At 36.3% G+C, this 20,613-nt stretch overlaps 1 protein-coding gene across 3 annotated transcripts in view; it reads left to right on the top strand.

The window, feature by feature from the left end:
- Positions 1 to 20,613, top strand: part of ano1a (anoctamin 1, calcium activated chloride channel a) — a 75,195-nt gene that overhangs the window by 12,026 nt on the left and 42,556 nt on the right. For all 3 annotated transcript variants that reach the window (XM_056264079.1, XM_056264078.1, XM_056264076.1), the window contains exons 2-3: positions 3,473 to 3,645; positions 11,586 to 11,900. In XM_056264079.1, the coding sequence (XP_056120054.1) occupies positions 3,473 to 3,645; positions 11,586 to 11,900 (488 nt within the window). The remainder of the gene's footprint in view (positions 1 to 3,472; positions 3,646 to 11,585; positions 11,901 to 20,613) is intronic.

Genomic DNA, 20,613 nt, shown 5'->3' with positions numbered 1-20,613 from the left:
ATAAAACTGGTTATATGGTTGCCAGAATAATTCTGTAAAATTAATTTCTGATGAATTAGCGAGGCCACGTTGCTGCTAAATCGCTTTTGTACTTTTAATACTGACACCCACCATAATAACCCTGATGATAAAGAGGAAACCACACGATGAATCAAAGTTCATCACAAGTAGCCTTTCCACAAGCTGAGGTAAATATCGATATATAGAAGGTCATGCACACTGACACAAATACAAAACACCTTTGAAAAAACATGACACTAAAATAATGCAATAAACATTCATTTAACAACATAAGATGTAACATCAAACCCTAATGTACATAACTGATAACAAAAAAACTTCGAAACAATTATTAAAATAAAAAAACATCAATTGTGAAGTGGCATACAGAGAATTCTAGGCATGTCAGTTTACGGCTTTTCAGTTTAAATTATAAGATGATTTCTTAATTTACTTCCAAAAATGATACAATTAACAGTATTTTACTGTAAAATTGCATGAAATGTAAGGTTAGACCTATAATAAAAGAATTTTTTTTACCCCATATATGCCCTATGCGCCGGAGAAACAAGCGCCCTGTCATCTTTACAATGTTGTGCCTGAATTTCCATTTTTGCAGTAGCTCTGTTTATTTCTATGGCATCGCTGTCGAAGAGTAATTCGCTGGTGAAGTAGATTTACTTATTGTAGAGTTAAGGAAAGTTATCATGAGCATTGTAATGTTTGAAGCAGATGTCATGAATGTCAGTAGACCGGGAAGATTTTAAAACGAGCGGTTCATTCATAAATCCGTAATATCTTACCTTCACGCTGTGGAATAACAAACTGGAAGACTGAAAAGGGGCGGGGCTACATGAGGTCTATAGGACGTACTGTTAGCTAATTAAAAGGTCGAATTTTTACAGTTAAAATGACAATATATGTGAATGAGCCTTTGTGTTCACCTTCTAATGGCAGCTGCTTTTACATGGTTTCTAGCTGGAACATGCTGGTTAGTTTTGGTTAGCTTGTCTGCATTGATCTAGTTGATGGATCAGATACCAGCTCATGGGGCTGAGATTGTTCTGTTAGACTTTTACCAAACTAGTTAAAGCTGGTAAACCACCTTTGACCAATAACAAACTAGCTATCATGTTCAACTTGACCAACTTGACCACATTACACTAATATGACATGGATTTCCCAGTTGGAACATAAATCTAATTCAACAATCACTTTAAAAAAAAAAAAAAAAATTGCTCTAAAGATTTGCAGTAAATATTATATAATAATATGAAAATTATTTATTTTCACATTTAATATGCTATTTTATTATTAGGAGTAGTTGTATTAATACCCCTAGATAAGCCGCTATATTTAAAAAAATCTAGTTTCCATATGTCTGTCAAAAATATTTTTCTTGTGTTATTTATTGTGATCACATTCAAATTTAATTTGAATACAAAAGAAAAAAAGGCAAGCTGACATTATTGCAGACAATCCCCTTGGAGCAATCTGCGGTTACACACACATGCATGCACACACACACACACACACACACACACACACACACACACACACACACACACACACACACACACACACACACACACACACACGCATGCTCTTGTATCCCACAATGACCTACATATGCATTCTAGGGAGGAAAATTTAGCCATGCTTTCTATAGGATAATACTTTTAGATTTTATGTTTCACCATAGAATAACACGGTTGTTTACCACTCTATTTTTTTAAGAACATGATATGATCTATTAGGTTTTAGTCAAGGTGTTAAGATGGAATATTTGATGTGTACATTTATCTTAAATGAAATGTATTTGCTCTGTAATTGGGTTGGGAGCCTTTCTTGTTATCTGCAGTGATTTACATTCATTTAGAAAAATATGTTGACCCCTGCTGCCCTCTCTTTTATTTGTGATCTATAAAAAGCGATGTCATGATGGTATTAATATGGTACGTTCCAAAACTCAGAGACATTTAAAAAAATTGTAGAACAAAGAAACATTATTATGTGAAAAGAATAAGACATATTTAAGATTCTGCACAAATTATTGGTCATGTGACCACTTTAAAAAAACAAAAAAAGGGTAATATTTATGATTTATTTGCACTTTCCCCTGGTTTCACAGACTAGGCTTAAGCTAGTCCCAGTCTAAAATGCATGTTTGAGTTGTTTTGAAGATAGCATTGATCTATCTTTGGTAAAATATATAATCGCTGCCATTATTTTGTCTCAAGATGCACACCAGTAATGTTTTTTTCTAAGATATGCTTAAAGGATTAGTTCACTTTTAAAAAAACTTTTGCTGATAATTTACTCACCCCCATGTCATCCAAGATGTCCATGTCTTTCTTACTTCAGTCGAAAAGAAATTAATGTTTTTGATGAAAACATTCCAGGATTTTTCTCCATATAATGCACTTTGCTGGGCACCAAACGGTTCAAGGTCTAAATGACCGTTTCAGTTCAGCTTCAAAGGGCTTTAAACGATACCAGACGATGAATAAGGGTCTTATCTAGCGAAACGATCGGTCATTTAAAAAATAAATAAAAAAGTTAAAGTTTTATAGGCACAAATGCTCGCCTTGCGAACTCTCCTGTTCGAACTCGTTCATCAAAATGAATGAATCTTTTTTCGAGTCAATGACTCGAAAAAAGATTCGTTCATTTTGATGAACGAGTCAGTGACTCGAAAAAAAGATTCGTTCATTTTGATGAACGAGTCAATGACTCGAAAAAAGATTCTTTCATTTTGATGAACGAGTCAGTGACTCGAAAAAAAGATTCGTTCATTTTGATGAACGAGTCAATGACTCGAAAAAAGATTCGTTCATTTTGATGAACGTGTTCGAACAGGAGAGTTCGCAAGGCGAGCATTTGTGCCTATAAAACTTTAACTTTTTTATTTATTTTTGAAATAACCGATCGTTTCGCTAGAAAAGACCCTTATTCATCGTCTGGTATCGTTTAAAGCCCTTTGAAGCTGCACTGAAGCGGTCATTTAGACCTTGAACCGTTTGGCTACCATTGAAGTCCATTATATGGAGAAAAATCCTGGAATGTTTTCATCAAAAACATTAATTTCTTTTCGCCTGAAGAAAGAAAGACATGGACATCTTGGATGACATGGGGGTGAGTAAATTATCAGCAAAAGTTTTTTTAAAAGTGAACTAATCCTTTAAAAAAGCTACTTAAATGTCCTAATTGAACTAAGGCCTAATCCTGGCTTAATCTAAGCCCCATCTGTGAAACTGGGCCTTTATAATTTTACCGAACTTAAACTCGTGGCCCCTTGCCTTCTTTTAGCATTTCCTGAGATTCATTTATTTTGAATTCCAAACTTGCTTTTTCTCTTTAAACGCAAATCAGACTAAACTTCACACCAGATGATCCCGAATGACACAAATAGTTGTTGAGATTAATTTAGCGTTTAGCAATGATGTTTGCATTGATGTTTTCTCTTCAACAGGTGAGAAACTCTTGGGTTTCAACAGCACAGAGGAGCAGGCGTCAGGGCCGGGAGGACAGGACAGCATGTGGCGAAATGAGAGATATGAATCCGTCCCGTTGGATGTGAAGGGGATTGATGAAGACGACTCTAAAGGCACGAGGGATTCTCTATACCCACCGACAGGCTCTGCTGTAAGTCACAACAACAGAGGAAACATACCCTCCTATGCACACATTTCATTCATTTCAATTCAGGAATAAAGACATTACCTGTTCCACTTTAAACACCTGACTAGTACAGCCAGGGTTTCCATTTTTTTACAGTCTATGCATTTTACACATTTGTGACTGCTTGTCTGCAGCTTCAAATTCAGAATACAGGTTTGTGACTATTGTCTGCGAGTGCAAATTTAAACATTCAACTTCAGATTTTTATTTTACAGGTTTTCATATTGGAGCTGTGAGTGTACAATTTTTTAGCATACAAGTACGAATATTTATTGTACAAGTTCTCAAATTCACATCTACGTGCTCTCGAGTTTTGCTACTCTTTTACCTTCATAAAAAGTGGTGGGGACATGTCCCACCTGCAAATTACGTCTATGTGTTCCAGGAAATGTATATATATATATTTCCTGGAACACACAGACATATATATATATATATACAGTATATCCGTGGTTCATGACTAACCACGGATATATATATATATACACTCACCGGCCACTTTATTAGGTACCCCATGCTAGTAACGGGTTGGACCCCCTTTTGCCTTCAGAACTGCCTCAATTCTTCGTGGCATAGATTCAACAAGGTGCTGGAAGCATTCCTCAGGGAGTTTGGTCCATATTGACATGATGGCATCACACAGTTGCCGCAGATTTGTCGGCTGCACATCCATGATGCGAATCTCCCGTTCCACCACATCCCAAAGATGCTCTATTGGGTTGAGATCTGGTGACTGTGGAGGCCATTTTAGTACAGTGAACTCATTGTCATGTTCAAGAAACCAATTTGAAATGATTAGAGCTTTGTGACATGGTGGAAGTAGCCATCAGAGGATGGGTACATGGTGGCCATAAAGGGATGGACATGGTCAGAAACAATGCTCAGGTAGGCCGTGGCATTTAAACGATGCCCAATTGGCACTAAGGGGCCTAAAGTGTGCCAGGAAAACATCCCCCACACCATTACACCACCACCACCAGCCTGCACAGTGGTAACAAGGCATGATGGTTCCATGTTCTCATTCTGTTTACGCCAAATTCTGACTCTAACATCTGAATGTCTCAACAGAAATCGAGACTCATCAGACCAGGCAACATTTTTCCAGTCTTCAACTGTTCAATTTTGGTGAGCTCTTGCAAATTGTAGCCTCTTTTTCCTATTTGTAGTGGAGATGACTGGTACCCGGTGGGGTCTTCTGCTGTTGTAGCCCATCCGCCTCAAGGTTGTGCGTGTTGTGGCTTCACAAATGCTTTGCTGCATACCTCGGTTGTAACGAGTGGTTATTTCAGTCACTGTTGCCCTTCTATCAGCTCGAACCAGTCTGGCCATTCTCCTCTGACCTCTGGCATCAACAAGGCATTTCCGCCCACAGAACTGCCGCTCACTGGATGTTTTTTCTTTTTCGGACCATTCTCTGTAAACCCTAGAGATGGTTGTGCGTGAAAATCCCAGTAGATTAGCAGTTTCTGAAATACTCAGACCAGCCCTTCTGGCACCAACAATCATGCCACGTTCAAAGTCACTCAAATCAACTTTCTTCCCCATACTGATGCTCGGTTTGAACTGCAGGAGATTGTCTTGACCATGTCTACATGCCTAAATGCACTGAGTTGCCGCCATGTGATTGGCTGCTTAGAAATTAAGTGTTAACGAGCAGTTGGACAGGTGTACCTAATAAAGTGGCCGGTGAGTGTATATATATATATATATATATATATATATATATACGTGGTTAGTCATGGGTCGTGTATGGCATTAAAAAATAAAAAATGGCATTAAAAAGGGATTAAAAAAGCATTCAATTTAATTCGAAGAGACCTGCAGAAACCCTGTACAGCATAATTTGCAAGGCAAACTTTGGGCAAATACATGAATATTTGAATGCTTCAGTTTACATGTTTGCAGTGATGTCTCTAGAAACAGGTGACGTATGAAATTAAAGCAAGGGAGGTTAAATTACATAGTCACATTTGCATTGTGATACTTGTGTTTATGCAAGGCGAATACTCTTTTTTTTTTTTTTTTTTTTTTTTTATTAAATTTTTTTTTAAGCTCTAATTCATAAAACAACTAAATATATGTGTTTCACGAAAAGCTAAAGCTTGCCAAACACGTCTAGGCTAGAACACATTTCCTTCCTTTCCGTGCTCCAGATGGTGTGATGAAATTTAAGCACTGCCGATTTTTAGTTCTCTGCGGGTGTGCAAAACTATTTTGCATGCTGAGGGCGTATTTGATTTATTTGTGCAAATTTACAGGACAGACGGGTCACTTTGAAATACCCTCTGCTAATCCTCAATGAGTTTATACAAATTTATTCTACCATGTGTTTGGTGCTTGTTTATAAATTTGGTACTATTTGAGTGTGGTGTGTTACACGTCCTTATAAGGATGTAACCAGATATTCAGGATTGCGAAGACAAATAACTTAAAGGTAGCCTACACTATGTAACTTTTGGCCCTCCAGCAGTTAAAAAGCAAAACTGCATGCATTGTGGAACAACATTATTTTGGTTTGTGCATGTGTCAACGTTATTTGTTTTACAGACTTAAATTAAAATTTACAGTAATAAACCGTATTTCATTATCTGATGTAATGTTAATTTACCAACCTATTGAAGTATTAATATCTGTTTTGTACCATTGAAATACACTGACAACCAACAATCATCACAGCAGTGATGAGTCACATGATCAATCAAAGCTCATCTCAAGCAGCTCTTCCACAAGAAAGTTAATATAATTATAAGCTGCACAGTCTCATTCGCACAAACATTAAACACCATCATGGTAACACACATGAAATTTTAAAAATGCAATAAACATTCATTTAACCACATTAAATGTAACATAAAACCCTAATGTACATAACTGATTAGAAAAGAACTAAGAAGAAACAGTTATTTCAACAAAAATACATCAAATGTGAAGTGTCACGCAGGGAATTGTGGGAATGTCAATTTACGGTTTTTCACTGTAAATTATACAATGAGTTGTTCTTTTTCACTTTCAAAAACTGTAAATTTAACGGTATTTTACAGTAAATGTACCGTTAGATCTATCACAGTTATTTACCGTATATAGTACGGAAACTTTCTGTTAACCAATTAACAGTTTTGCACTGTAGCATTTTTACAGTCTTTTACTGTTAAAATCACGATCATTTTTTACAGTCTATGCTTAAGAGATTTAACCAGTTTAGATGTAAAGGATCTCAAGCTGAAGACGCTATGTGGCTTTACCCATTAATAGACACGGTGCTTCCTTGAAAATAAATTCTAACAAGCGCTACAACAAACATAATGAAATTATCTTCCCAATAGATAATGGGTTACAATGAACTCTGTTAATAAAACCCCTTATTCACCTGTTGAGTAATGAAACCATCATCATCTCACTTTTACAACTTTTCTAATCCCTCAGTTCTTGCCATCTCCGAAAATGCCAAGCCGATGTTGATTCTTGTTTTATTACGAGCTCTGTCTTATTCTCTTTTTGCCAGGAGACTCCTCTGTTCGGCGTTTGTTTTAAACGTGTGATTCTCCGGAGTTTGGAGATTTAGCGGCTCCGTGTCAATCTTTCTCGCTCGTTGTACGACTAACCTGTGAAACTCCATATACGCGTCAAAGTAGCCAGAGCAACTTTACTCTATTAACGGATATGACGAGACACGCACAGGCGAGTGACGCATGTATGCAATTTCCCAACAGGTCTAAAATTGAAACTCTTATAACAAAACTAAGGCAAAAACTTGTTTTGGAAGAAGGATTGATTGACTCAATGTTTAAATTGTTAATTTGAGCAAAAATGTTACATAGTGTACATTTAAAGGAGAACTCCGGCGCAAAATGAACCTTTGGTCTAATAAAACATTGGTACCTAGTCAACCGTTATCTGAGATTTGTTTTCATGATAATCGAATGTAAAGAGTTTTATCTCTAAAAACTGTTTAGCGTATAACGCTAGTAATGGGGGCATTTAATAAGTAAAAAGAAATCGCTAGTTTATACCACTAACAAGGCTCAAAATAGCCCCACACGAACACAGTAACATAATGAGGGTCCCTACATGCAAAACGAAGCATTGAGAACTTTGTAAGTGTACAGACCGTTTAATAAGAAGATAAAGATAAAGACAGTCCACTTCGTCTTTACAGACAGGAGCCATCTTTGGAAAACAGTCTCGACTAATCAAACCACGAACGACGTGCTAAGTGAGCTGAACTGTATGAATGGCGTTCGTGGTTTGATTAGTCGAGACTGTTTTCCAAAGATGGCTCCTGTCTGTATACACGAAGTGGACTGTCTTTATAAAATATCTTCTTATTAAACGGTCTGTACACTTACAAAGTTCTCAATGCTCCGGAGTTCTCTTTTAACAATCATCCACTGAAAAAAAAGCACTTGACAAGCGGTAAACTTACTTGTGCATCCTTATAGGGAAGGAAGTTGTTAAAAGGCATATATCTCATTAATTATAATTGTTTGAGTCAAAACTAATTACACAAGTTTCCATGGTAGTATCATGAGAAATATTCACGAGACTGAAAAGTGTAGTTATAGTCCTAAAGCTCAAAAAGAAAATGGTCCACTTGACCTTCTTAAGTTTTAGTAATATAATGTGTTATGTAATTTAAGTCATTAACATATTTTCATGATTAAGACTAAATAGAAGATGCTCCAGTTTTCTGTCAATTACAATCAGACACAGGGGAGAACTTGAAGATTATTTAGCCTTTTTGACTTCCTCTGAGCTAACGTGATTTGTTTGTTGGTACAAATCTCATTATTGTGGTTCTCACTTCCTCAATACACAGAAGTGGCATGGCAGGTGGTTAAATAACTGGGCTGGAAACCCAAAGGTCCCGGGTTCAAACCTCACAAGGGATGATTCATGAAACATGCTGGGTTCCAGTTTGTTTTTAAGCAAAGTGCAATGACTTTTCTAAAACACTTTGTCTGCAGTAAACTAGCTATATCTAGTGATAAATTACACGCACAAAGAAAAATATTCCTGTGTGTGGTATTGAGGAACAAACATTAAATCTGAGCTGGAGGAAAGTTTAAGAGCACGGGCTCATTGCTTCCCTGCCCTGATAAATGTTGTATTGCACTCATTTGTTGAAAAAGAAAATTAGACTTTCACTCAGTGTCACCTTGTCATCATTGGTTTAGAAGAAAATGTTCTCTGTTTCTCTGTAAGACAATTCCACTTGGAAATACCTTCATGCATCCACAAATAGTTTTACAGGTTCTGTAATCTGTAAAGTACTGTTATGCGAATATATAATACATGATCCTTCAGAAATCACTCTAATATCTGGTTCATATTATCAATGCTGTAAACAGTTGTGCTGTTTCATATGTTTGTGGAAACTGTGGTACATTTTTATTTTCAAGATTCTTTGAAATATAGAAAGAGCAGCATTTCTTAGAATTTTTTGTAATGATATAATAAAAATCTTTAATCTCACCTTTGATCAATTTAATGCATCCTTGCTGGATACAAGTATTACTTTCTCTTTCAAAAATCCTACTGACCCCAACATTTTGAACAGTAGTGTAAATGCATAGGTTTCAACATTATGATGTAAAACAAAAAAAAACAAATGAACAGGTAATTTGTTTACTGGGATTTGGTTGGTGGGAAGTAGCTCTCTTGCCTTTGAGTTTCTATGTGTCCTTGTTAGAAAACGAAGCAACGCCCCAAACTCACTGCACTCAAACCAACAGTCACAGTGTTTACCATCTTCTGCAAAACCAGTCTATGAATGCTTTACTTGTACTGTAGTTGTCAAGGCATAGTACGGTGGAATATATTTAAGTATTTAACAGAATAAGACACCTTTAAAGGACCAGAAATCTATCACACCCTTCACATAAAGTCGGAAATTGTTTGCCACGTTAGTGAGAAGTCGATTTGATTTGATTTGATATTAATCCCGAAGAAAATTCAAGATACACAGGCAGGCTTACTTCTGTTTGGAATTGACAAAGGTTACTAAATCTTACTAAGATTAATGGTATTTATTTATTTATTTACTTTTGTTTTGAGGTTGAAGGTCACTTCTAGATATCGTTTCAGTCCATATCATTTTGAAATCTCTTCACTTTATTAAAAAAAATTTCAAAGATGTTTACATCAGGTCAAGGTCAAATTTATTTATATAGCACCTTAAAACAAGATTAATGCTGAACAAAGTGCTGCACAGCTATGGAAGCTTGTTTCCGCCACAGAATGAAAAATAAAAAAGGTAATTCTGACTTTTTTCTCAAAATTTCGAGTTTACATCTCGCAATTCTGACTTTATTTCTCACAATTGCGAGATAGAAAGTCAGAATTGTGTGATATAAGTCGCAATTGCGTGTTATAAAGTCAGAATTGATTGATATAAAGTCGCAATTGCGAGATATAAAGTCAGAATTGCGAGATATAAAGTCAGAATTGCGAGATATAAAGTCAGAATTGAGAGATATATATTCAGAATTGCGAGATATAAAGTCAGAATTGCGAGATATAAAGTCAGAATTGCGAGATATAAAGTCAGAATTGCGAGATATAAAGTCAGAATTGCGAGATATAAAGTCATAATTGAGAGATATATATTCAGAATTGCGAGATATAAAGTCAGAATTGCAAGATATAAAGTCAGAATTGATTGATATAAAGTCGCAATTGCGTGTTATAAAGTCAGAATTGATTGATATAAAGTCGCAATTGCGAGATATAAAGTCAGAATTGCGAGATATAAAGTCAGAATTGCGAGATATAAAGTCAGAATTGAGAGATATATATTCAGAATTGCGAGATATAAAGTCAGAATTGCGAGATATAAAGTCAGAATTGATTGATATAAAGTCGCAATTGCGTGTTATAAAGTCAGAATTGCGAGATATAAAGTCGCAATTGCGTGTTATAAAGTCAGAAATGCATGATATAAAGTCAGAATTGATTGATATAAAGTCAGAATTGTGAGATATAAACTTTTCTGAGAGGAAAAAAGTTAGTCTTTTATTTTTCCTTAGAGTTGGCCTGATAACTCGCAATTGCGAGTTTATATCTCACAATTCTGAGAAAAGATGTCAGAATTTCGAGATATAAACTCGCAATTATGTGTTATAAAGTCAGAATTGTGAGATAAAAAGTCAAAATTCTGTCTTTTTTTCTCAATTTCGAGTTTACATCTCGCAATTCTGACTTTATATCTCACAATTGCGAGATATAAAGTCAGAATTGCGAGATATAAAGTCAGAATTGCGAGATATAAAGTCAGAATTGCGAGATATAAAGTCAGAATTGCGAGATATAAAGTCAGAATTGCGAGATATAAAGTCAGAATTGCGAGATATAAAGTCAGAATTGCGAGATATAAAGTCAGAATTGTGAGATATAAACTATTCTGAGAGGAAAAAAGTTGGTCTTTTATTTTTCCTTAGAGTTGGCCTGATAACTCGCAATTGCGAGTTTATATCTCACAATTCTGAGAAAAGATGTTAGAATTTCGAGATATAAACTCGCAATTATGTGTTATAAAGTCAGAATTGTGAGATAAAAAGTCAAAATTCTGTCTTTTTTTCTCGCAATTGCGACTTTATATCTCACAATTGCGACTTTATATCTCACAATTGCGACTTTATTTCTCACAATTCTGTCTTCATATCTCGCAATTTTGAGATAAAAAGTCGCAATTATTATTATTTTTGTTTTAAATCAGTGGCGGAAACAAGCTTCCATACAACAGACATAACAAAATATCGTCAGACAATATAAATTTAAAAACGGATAAAATATATCAAAAGAAAAACTTGATTTGATAAATCATGTACTGATGCATTATCACAAATCTCTCTATAGTTGTATACAGATGCATGTAATCCTCTTTCACAAACTGATTTCGTTCTCAGCTCCGGAAAACTCGACAGTCGGATGAGAGACCGAAGGACTCGAATCTGTGGCCGTACTTCCAGGACGGCCTGAGGCGGATAGATTACGTGCTCACCTACCACGTCCAGAAGCCCCACAGCGCTCGCAAACAGAAGTCCCGTTCCTGCTGCCTGAGCCGCGGGCGTAACCGGCCCGGCTCACCGGCCCACGACGACCCCGAACTCGCAGCACAAGAGCAGAAGCTGGATTACCACGAGGACGACCTGCGCCTCCGCCGGGACGAGTTTGAGGAGAACCTGCGTGAAATGGGCCTTGAGATTGAGAAAGAGGAAGGGGTGAGTCTTATAGATATTTACAGAGGAGTCCATGGAGATCTGGGATTCATAGTCTAATTTGACATGAAGTTATTTAGCAGATTCAGCACTATTTATAGGTCACTACCATAATAAGCCCATTTTTAACTCCTTCAGATGGTTTAAAGGGTTAGTTCACCCCCCCAAAAAATGATGTCATTAATGACTCACCCTCATGTCGTCCCAAGCCCGTAAGACCTCCGTTCATCTTCAGAACACAGTTTAAGATATTTTAGATTTAGTCCGAGAGCTTTCTGTCCCTAGCCTGGGAAACCCAGACAACTTCCGGCAAATTTAGATTTGCTCTGAAAGTTAGTCTGGCAAAGAGCTCATTCAAGCCCATTTCCAATCCGTCGAAATCGAGGCACCAATCAGAAACGTTGGGGCGGGCTTTACACGATGACGACAGCGCTGGGATTTGGAAGCAGATTTTGTAGCCTACATTACAAAGATGGATGCCGCCGTCGAACATCACTCGTTCGAATCAGCTATCGCGTCTGTTTTAAGCGATTTGAACGTTTCCTTTTAGTTAAAAACCGAGCAAAGAACAACACTCGGAGATGTTCTCCGCCGCTCTGCATACGTCATCTCCTTCATCGCTCTGATTGGGTTTAGGTCTATCCGCGACGTCCGTTGGTGACGCCCCTCTGGAAATGATTTGTCTATGACGCTTTGCCAGACCATAACTCACTTACAACTGAGAATGGTCTGGTTTTAACCAGGCTATTCTGTCCCTCCATTGAAAATGTGTGTACGGTATACTGTCCTTGTCCAGAAAGGAAATAAAGACATCATCAAAGTAGTCCATGTGACATCAGTGGGTTAGTTAGAATGTGTTGAAGCATCGAAAATACATTTTGGTCAAAAAATAACAAAAACTAGGACTTTATTCAGCATTGTATTGTGTTCCAGTTCTGTTGTGGATCCGCGTTCAGTGCCGCCGCTGACGTAAGACGCTGCTGACGTGTGTCTGGTGTGTGTGTGTATTCGGGTTCAAATAAATATGGCTGGGCAACAAAATGCAAGTCTTCCTCTGTGTGGAAAATGAAATCCTTAGACATGTTTGCGAAGATTGTTTTGTTTCCAGCGTGCGTCTCCCTCAGACTGTGAACGAAGCTCGGACGCACCAAACACACGTCTGCAGCGTCTTACGTCACACACACACACACACACACACACCAGACACACGTCAGCAGCGTCTTACGTCAGCGGCGGCACTGAACGCGGATCCACAACAGAACCGGAAGACAATACAATGCTGAATAAAGGCGTAGTTTTAGATATTTTTGGACAAAAATGGATTTTCTATTCTTCAACACACTCTAACTAACCCACTGATGTCACATGGACTACTTTGATGATGTCTTTATTTCCTTTCTGGACAAGGACAGTATACCGTACATACATTTCCAATGGAGGGACAGAAAACTCTCGGACTAAATCTAAAATATCTTAATCTGTGTTCTGAAGATGAACGGAGGTCTTACGGGCTTGGAACGACATGAGGGAGAGTCATTAATGACATAATTTTAATTTTTGGGTGAACTAACCCTTTAAGGTGCACCTATTATGCTTTTTCCAATTTAACCTTTCATGCTGTGTGTCATTTTGTGAATGTAAACGGTCTGCAAAGTTTTAAAGATCAAAGTGCACAAGTAAAGTTATTGTCTTCTAAATGAAACGATCGGTTCTGAACGGCTGAAACGAGTCGTCGGTAATTCCAGTCTCACTTCCTGTTCCTGCGTAACAAATGTGCATAATGCCAGCCTATGGTCTTTATTGACTGGCGGTGAACAACGTCTACTTTGACCCTCAAACACTAGTTTTAGCTGAGGCTTGGAAGAGCTTGGCTCGTGTCGAGAAGACACTTTTTTTTTTTTTCATCTACTTTGAGTGCACTTCAAAAAGATAAGGGCTTGCGCTGGAATTGACCGTGACCAATGTCTGACATGTTTATGTACTCAAGTAAGAACCTCATTCTTATTAAAGCTACTAAAGTTATTCAGTCAAGAGTAGTGAGTGATTTTCTGTTTTTCTTTTGTTGTTTGATTCACATTAACAGTATAGAGCAGCCGGTACTGTACATTTGCCACTTTAATACACACATCTAATTTACACATGTCATTTATTTCACAGCTGTTTACGCCCACAGACATAACCGACTGCGTTTATGTGAACTTTTTGTGTATTTAGCCCTATTCGGTGGTAATTGTTTCTCATGTGGACGTCTGCAAATATAAATTTGCATGGCAGCTCGGTGATAAAACTCATGCATTCGGATGGCGATTTATTGACGGTGGTGGAGCGAGTTTTGTAATCCTACGAACCCAGGAACGCGGTGCTCATGTGGTCAGTCGCATGATTGTCTGCTGTAAATAAACTAATGGAATAATGCGAGTAAATTCGTATTTAATTTAATAATAGGAAAATAATGGTTTATATATTATTTAAATCTCATTTTTTTCAAAAGAGGAAGCTAGACGTGCGTACGCTAGGCCTATATGTGAAATGGTTTTCTGTCTCGCATTTTATCTCAAAAGGATGTCATTTTAAAAGTATGGAAATTAGCGGAAACAAGTTATTGCATGAGGTAAAAAATAAAGCTGTTGGTTTGTATTTTTAATGTTGTGTGTAATAGCCTACAACTATTTTAAAATTGTATCATATATTGCTGCCACAATAACGGCCCATTTAAAATGTTTAAAGGACTTTGTAAGTGTACAGACCGTTTAATAAGAAGATAAAGATAAAGACAGTCCACTTCGATTATACAGACAGGAGCCATCTTTGGAAAACAGTCTCGACTAATCAAACCACGAACGACGTGCTAAGTGAGCTGAACCATAGACATAATAAATACATAGACGCCCTATTGGCCGCTGGAGCGTACGTCAACGGCGCCGCCATGTTGGGGATGGCAACTTTCCCATACCTCTCACACCGGGAATTGAGAAAAATGCATGTTTTGAGCGCTGTTTGGGGCTGTACCCATCGCCACACAATTGAAAACAGCTTTCGAGGAATAACCTTTCACAAGCAAGACTGAACGTTTGTTTTTGGTTGTATTTGGTCATGATTTAATTAGTAATAGTAACGTTCAGAGGTTACATTTAAAAATACTACTGTTATTGTGTTACGAAATGTAGTTTTATAGCTTTTCAGTCGACAATGTAGTTGTTTAAAGCTCAAATATGTGGTTTGTTTATAAAGATAGCGCCTATTTAAAAATTTGATCTGAAGTTTTCGGAGTTGTAAGATGCGCTCAGCGCTCGTCTACCCCGCCTGGAACAGCCGGATCTCGGCCAGTGCTTCTGAAGTGTTACCGCTGACTCGGATGTCTGTAGTCTAGTGGTTAAACATGAGATATAATTCGTCTTGTGTATATCTAACGGGCGATCTTTGGTCTCATTAATCTATAAATGGTTCCCTAGTAAATCGTTTTGGCTGAGGGCAAAGTGAAGTTTCATAACTTTATATTTAGGCTATTTTAACGTTGTATCCTGCTGTATGTTTGACTGAAGCTACTTCTGTTATACTGATCAATAAACCTGAAATTTAACAAAAAGAGTTAAATATTAAAGTCACTATTTAACTTATTTTTTATTGTGTATATTCTGTAATTGATATTTCTTATTCTATTGCTATTATTATAGTATTATTAATAAACTATGCTATTATCAATATTTTTATGATTGTATTATTGTACTTATGATATTATATAATTATACTAAGCATTACTATTTTATTTGCTGTATACTATTTGTTTATTTTATTGACTAAACTATTTACTATTACTTCTCACTTTATGTTATATTTACTATTTGCATTGCACTGTAGTTGTACCATAACTTATATTATCATAAAGGATCCATCAGTTATCTTTGTTATTGCTAAAATCTGGTCAATCACAGAAAATGCTTTTTCCACAATAAGAAAACTTAAATTATATCTCAGTATGGGGGTCTTCACCATTCTTATCCAAGAATAAAAAGCCAGATACATGACAAGCCTGAGCTTAATTGACCATTCTTTATTAAAAAATTTTTTTTACAAGTCTAACTATCGAGATTTTAAATAACTAGAGATGGAACTTTTTGTACACCACATACAAACCACTGAAATCGGTTGATAAATGTAAAAACAGTTTGTTTTTATCCAGAAAAAACGCAGCTCCCCCGTTTACTTACATTTGTTCACAGTGCAGTCTTGCCCTCCGCAAAATGGCGGACCCGTTGACGTATCGCAGCAACGTTCCAAAGCGGCCAATAGGGCGTCTATGTATTTATTATGTCCATGAGCTGAACTGTATGAATGGTGTTCGTGGTTTGATTAGTCGAGACTGTTTTCCAAAGATGGCTCCTGTCTGTATACACGAAGTGGACTGTCTTTATCTTTATCTTCTTATTAAACGGTCTGTACACTTACAAAGTTCTCAATGCTTCGTTTTGCATGTAGGGACCCTCATTATGTTACTGTGTTCGTGTGGGGCTATTTTGAGCCTTGTTAGTGGTATAAACTAGCGATTTCTTTTTACTTATTAAATGCCCCCATTACTAGCGTTATACGCTAAACAGTTTTTAGAGATAAAACTCTTTACATTCGATTATTGTGAAAACAAATCTCAGATAACGGTTGACTAGGTACCAATGTTTTATTAGACCAAAGGTTCATTTTGTGCCGGAGTTCTCCTTTAAGTGCTTTTTTCTCTTTCTCCTTTTTGTTTGCTGAGGTGGAGCGGTGATGAAATATTGTTGGTAATAAAAGTGTTGGCTACATCTTTAAAACAATGCTTGCAAATTACAGTGAAGCGCAATATTTATTGTATGTGCGGTGATCAAAAAGGATTTAAACAGTGAATTTTGACTTGATCTCCTCTTGTAAACTCAGAGATGTGGATTCGGACGGCAATTAAATGACCTCACGACCTTGGTGTTTGTCAAAAAACAGGATTTTCACGTGGGTGGTGGGAGAAAAACACTGACATTCTGGATTCGGGCGGCCATAAAATCACAGACTAGCCCCTGGAAATGATGAAAATACCTTACGAACCCATGAGAAATGATTACCGTCCGAATAGGGCTTTTGACAGAACTTTGTTTAGTGCTCACGCGACAGCCGGTTTTCTGCGCACACCCTTCGGATGTGTGCGCTCAAAAAACCACACATCAGAAGTTTAAACTGATGTGGCATTAAAATCACTTTCATGATGACGAAGAACTGCAATGTCAAAACCAAACAATGTTTTGTTTGTTGTTGCCATGGTATCCGAGACACAAGCTGTAAAGGCTCCGCCCTCTTCTGGAAAGCAGCAGCTCATTTGCATTTAAAGATACACACACGAAAACAGGCCAAAAAGGGGGCAATTACAGCATGGTTTAATAAATGATCTATGGGGTAATTTGAGCGGAAACTTCAGACATATTCTGTGGACACCTGAGACTTACATCACATCTTGTATAATAGGTCCCTTTTAAATGTTGTGTATTATGACCAATATTTTTTCTTAACCTCTGATTCCCTTGTACAGCAGAATAATAAATAAATATTCCCTCCTGTTGACCCAGTTTCAAACACTTCAGTGTGTGGAGGACTACACTAATAGTCGTACTCGTATTCGTCAAGTATCTTCTCAGTGACATTTCTCAGAGTGAAATGCTGAAGATATATATTCTTATTTTTATAATAACGTGGAAAAACTAGACGCCTTGAAAGCATTTTGTATGTTTGATGATGTCAAAGAGCGGTCACCCTTAAGATACATTAAATTATTTCTCTAAAATGTTCCCCAATTCCTGCTAATGCTATAATTGCTGATTGGAAAAATCTGTTAATTTGATTGTTGGCAGTTATGAAACAAGTTAGCACTTACTTTACTGTGTTATATTACTAATTTGCAACCTTATTATGATTAGCGGCTTGTCTTTCAAGCTTAACTTCTATAAACCCAGGCCGTTTGCTTTGATATTCACAGATTACAGGGATTTAGCTTCCTCCACTTTGCTGGATGTTCTCACAAAGCGCTAAACCAGAATTTGGTGAAGAGGTCGTAGTGGGCTAATCATAAACAAAGTGAAGTGTTTATCGTGCAGATGATAATAAACTGAAGTATTAGTCTAAAGGACACATGCATATTATTATTATTATTGCTGAACTTTTAAGAATCATATTATTTCACCTCAGATCCAGCTTTGTGCCAAAAACAATATTTTTTGCTGTACAAAATGATTCATTGTGGGTTTTTTTTCCCATAACTTTGAGCTTGACAAGGCCAATATGAATGTAAACATAATAAAACACTGATAAGACTTTAAGAAAAACTTACCTCTCTTTGAACCATGTTGTCAAAAAGATGATGTCACTCCCTTAAACTTGATGTCAGAAACATCAAACCATTGGGTTTAAAGGGGAAATTATGGTATAATAGGGTTAAACAGAAGGTGAGGGACAGACCTTGTGTGTGTGTGTATTTTTTTATATTTTTATATATATATACACTACCGTTCAAAAGTTTGGGGTCGGTACGATTTTAAATACTTTTAAAAGAATTCTCTTCTGCTAACCATGGCTGCGCTGATTTGATTAAAAATACAACAAAAATCAGTTATAGTATTAAATATTATTCCAGTGTAAATCAGCTGTTTTCTGTGTGAATATATAGTAAAGTGTAATTTATTCCTGTGATCAAAGCTGAATTTTCAGCATCACCAGTGTCATTGTCTTCAGTGTCAAATGATCCTTCACAAATCAGTATAATATGAGGATTTGATGCTCAAGAAACATTTATTATTATTATCAATGTTGAAACAGTTGTTGGTCTGTCAGTTGTACAGTTTTTTTTTGTTTTGTTTTTAGGATTCTTTGATGAATAGGAAGTTAACATTATAAATGTCTTTACTGTCACTTTCGATCAAATTAATTATTCCTTGATAAATAAAAGTATTGATTTCTTTCCTCCAAAAAATAAAAATAAAATTATCACTGACCCCAAACTTTTGAACGGTAGTGTATATATACTGTATACACACACACACACACACACACACACACACACACACACACACACACACACACACACACACACACACACACACACACACACACAATATTTGTTTTAAGATACATAAAATTATTATTGTACTATAATAACTATTATACATATATCTAAACTTAAAATTAAAATCATAATTTTTAATTTATAAGTTTAGATTAAAAAAAAATATATATATATATATATATATATATATATATATATATATATAACTAAACTTAAAGTTTAAGAGTGATGAAGGGCATGTTGGCTGGTATTTTGATTTTGATTAATTTAAAAATGAAATGTTTTCTAAAAGTCCCTTTGTTTTATTCACTAATTTATCACTAGTACGATGTGGGAATATCTGTAAAACAACATTGTGAAATATATTTGCTTTTCAGGGACTCATATCAGTGTTAACGCACGTCTTTGCCTTGTGTGTCAAAATGTCATTTCTAACTTGGGGTTTAATTAGGCATATAAATAGTTGTATAGAATGTAGGATAAAAGTAGAAATACCTGTTTGTGTTGAAAGCAGTCACTGAAAGCAGTGGCTGGGATTGAACAGACTGGGTCAGACCCTGTGTGTGGGATGCGAGTTATAACAAGAGTGGGTCATTTGAAGCAAATCTTACATAACCCTCTTTTCAGCTTCAGAAAACCAAGAGAGAAGTGCCTGAGTTTTTTTTTTTTTTTTTTTTTTGAATTTATTTTCTCTCAAATGAAAAAAATCCTTTGTGAAGAAAGAAACCCCCGGTTTCACAGACAAGGCTTAAGCTAGTCCCAGACTAAAATGCATGTTTGAGCCGTTTTAAATGAAAGCATTTTGCACTGACAGATCTTAAAATATTTCAGTGCAATTATATTGCATATTATATCAAGATGCACACCAGTAATGTTTTTTTCTATGACATGTTTATAACAGCTACTTAAATGCCCTAATTGAACTAAGGTTGAATCTAAGCTCTGTCTGTGAAACCTATAACCTTGTAAAGATATGTTGTTCATTTCATGAATGGTTTGCTTGTTTCTTATCTTTCAGATTACTCTATGAAGAGCATCATTATTAATATCTCTCATACTTGGGGTTAGTGATTTGAACAAACCTCTAGTCTAACCCAAGAAATGAATACTGTTTTAATTGTATAACTAATCTCACACCATTTGACGTACAGGCATGAATACAATTTTGTAGCTCGGTCAAAAGAGCTGTGCTATTACTTTCTTGGGAATATTGCCATTTAATAAATGGGTGGAAAAATTCCAGATTTACCAACAGCTTGCACCAGCGCAAACCCTCTTTTGGTGTTAAAAACCTACTGTTAGCATTTACTAAAGAAAATTAGGGTTAAAAGGCGTGGACAGGATTATATTTGCGGCTGACCTTATTGCATATGCATTTGTAGGAGTTTATGGGAGAATATTTAAATGAATCCGCAAGGTGATTTACTAAGGTTTGCTCTAGTCAAATCTCAAATTATTGTTTTTTGTGCCATTATTTAACACCCCAAAAAAGCTCGCCTTAAACCAGACACTAATTTGCGCTGCTCTTAGTAGATTGTGTTGGTCATTATGGAAATGATCCGGCTGCGTTTTGTGTTCTTTCATTTGCGTGTCGTCAGTAGATCACTTTCCACTCCCATCTGCACTTTTGTGGGATTGCGC

This window comes from Rhinichthys klamathensis, unplaced genomic scaffold, assembly GCF_029890125.1.
Source record: "Rhinichthys klamathensis goyatoka isolate OS25496 unplaced genomic scaffold, OSU_Roscu_1.1 h1tg000215l_1, whole genome shotgun sequence".
Lineage (NCBI taxonomy): Eukaryota > Metazoa > Chordata > Actinopteri > Cypriniformes > Leuciscidae > Rhinichthys > Rhinichthys klamathensis.
This window is presented reverse-complemented; position numbering and strand designations above follow the sequence as displayed.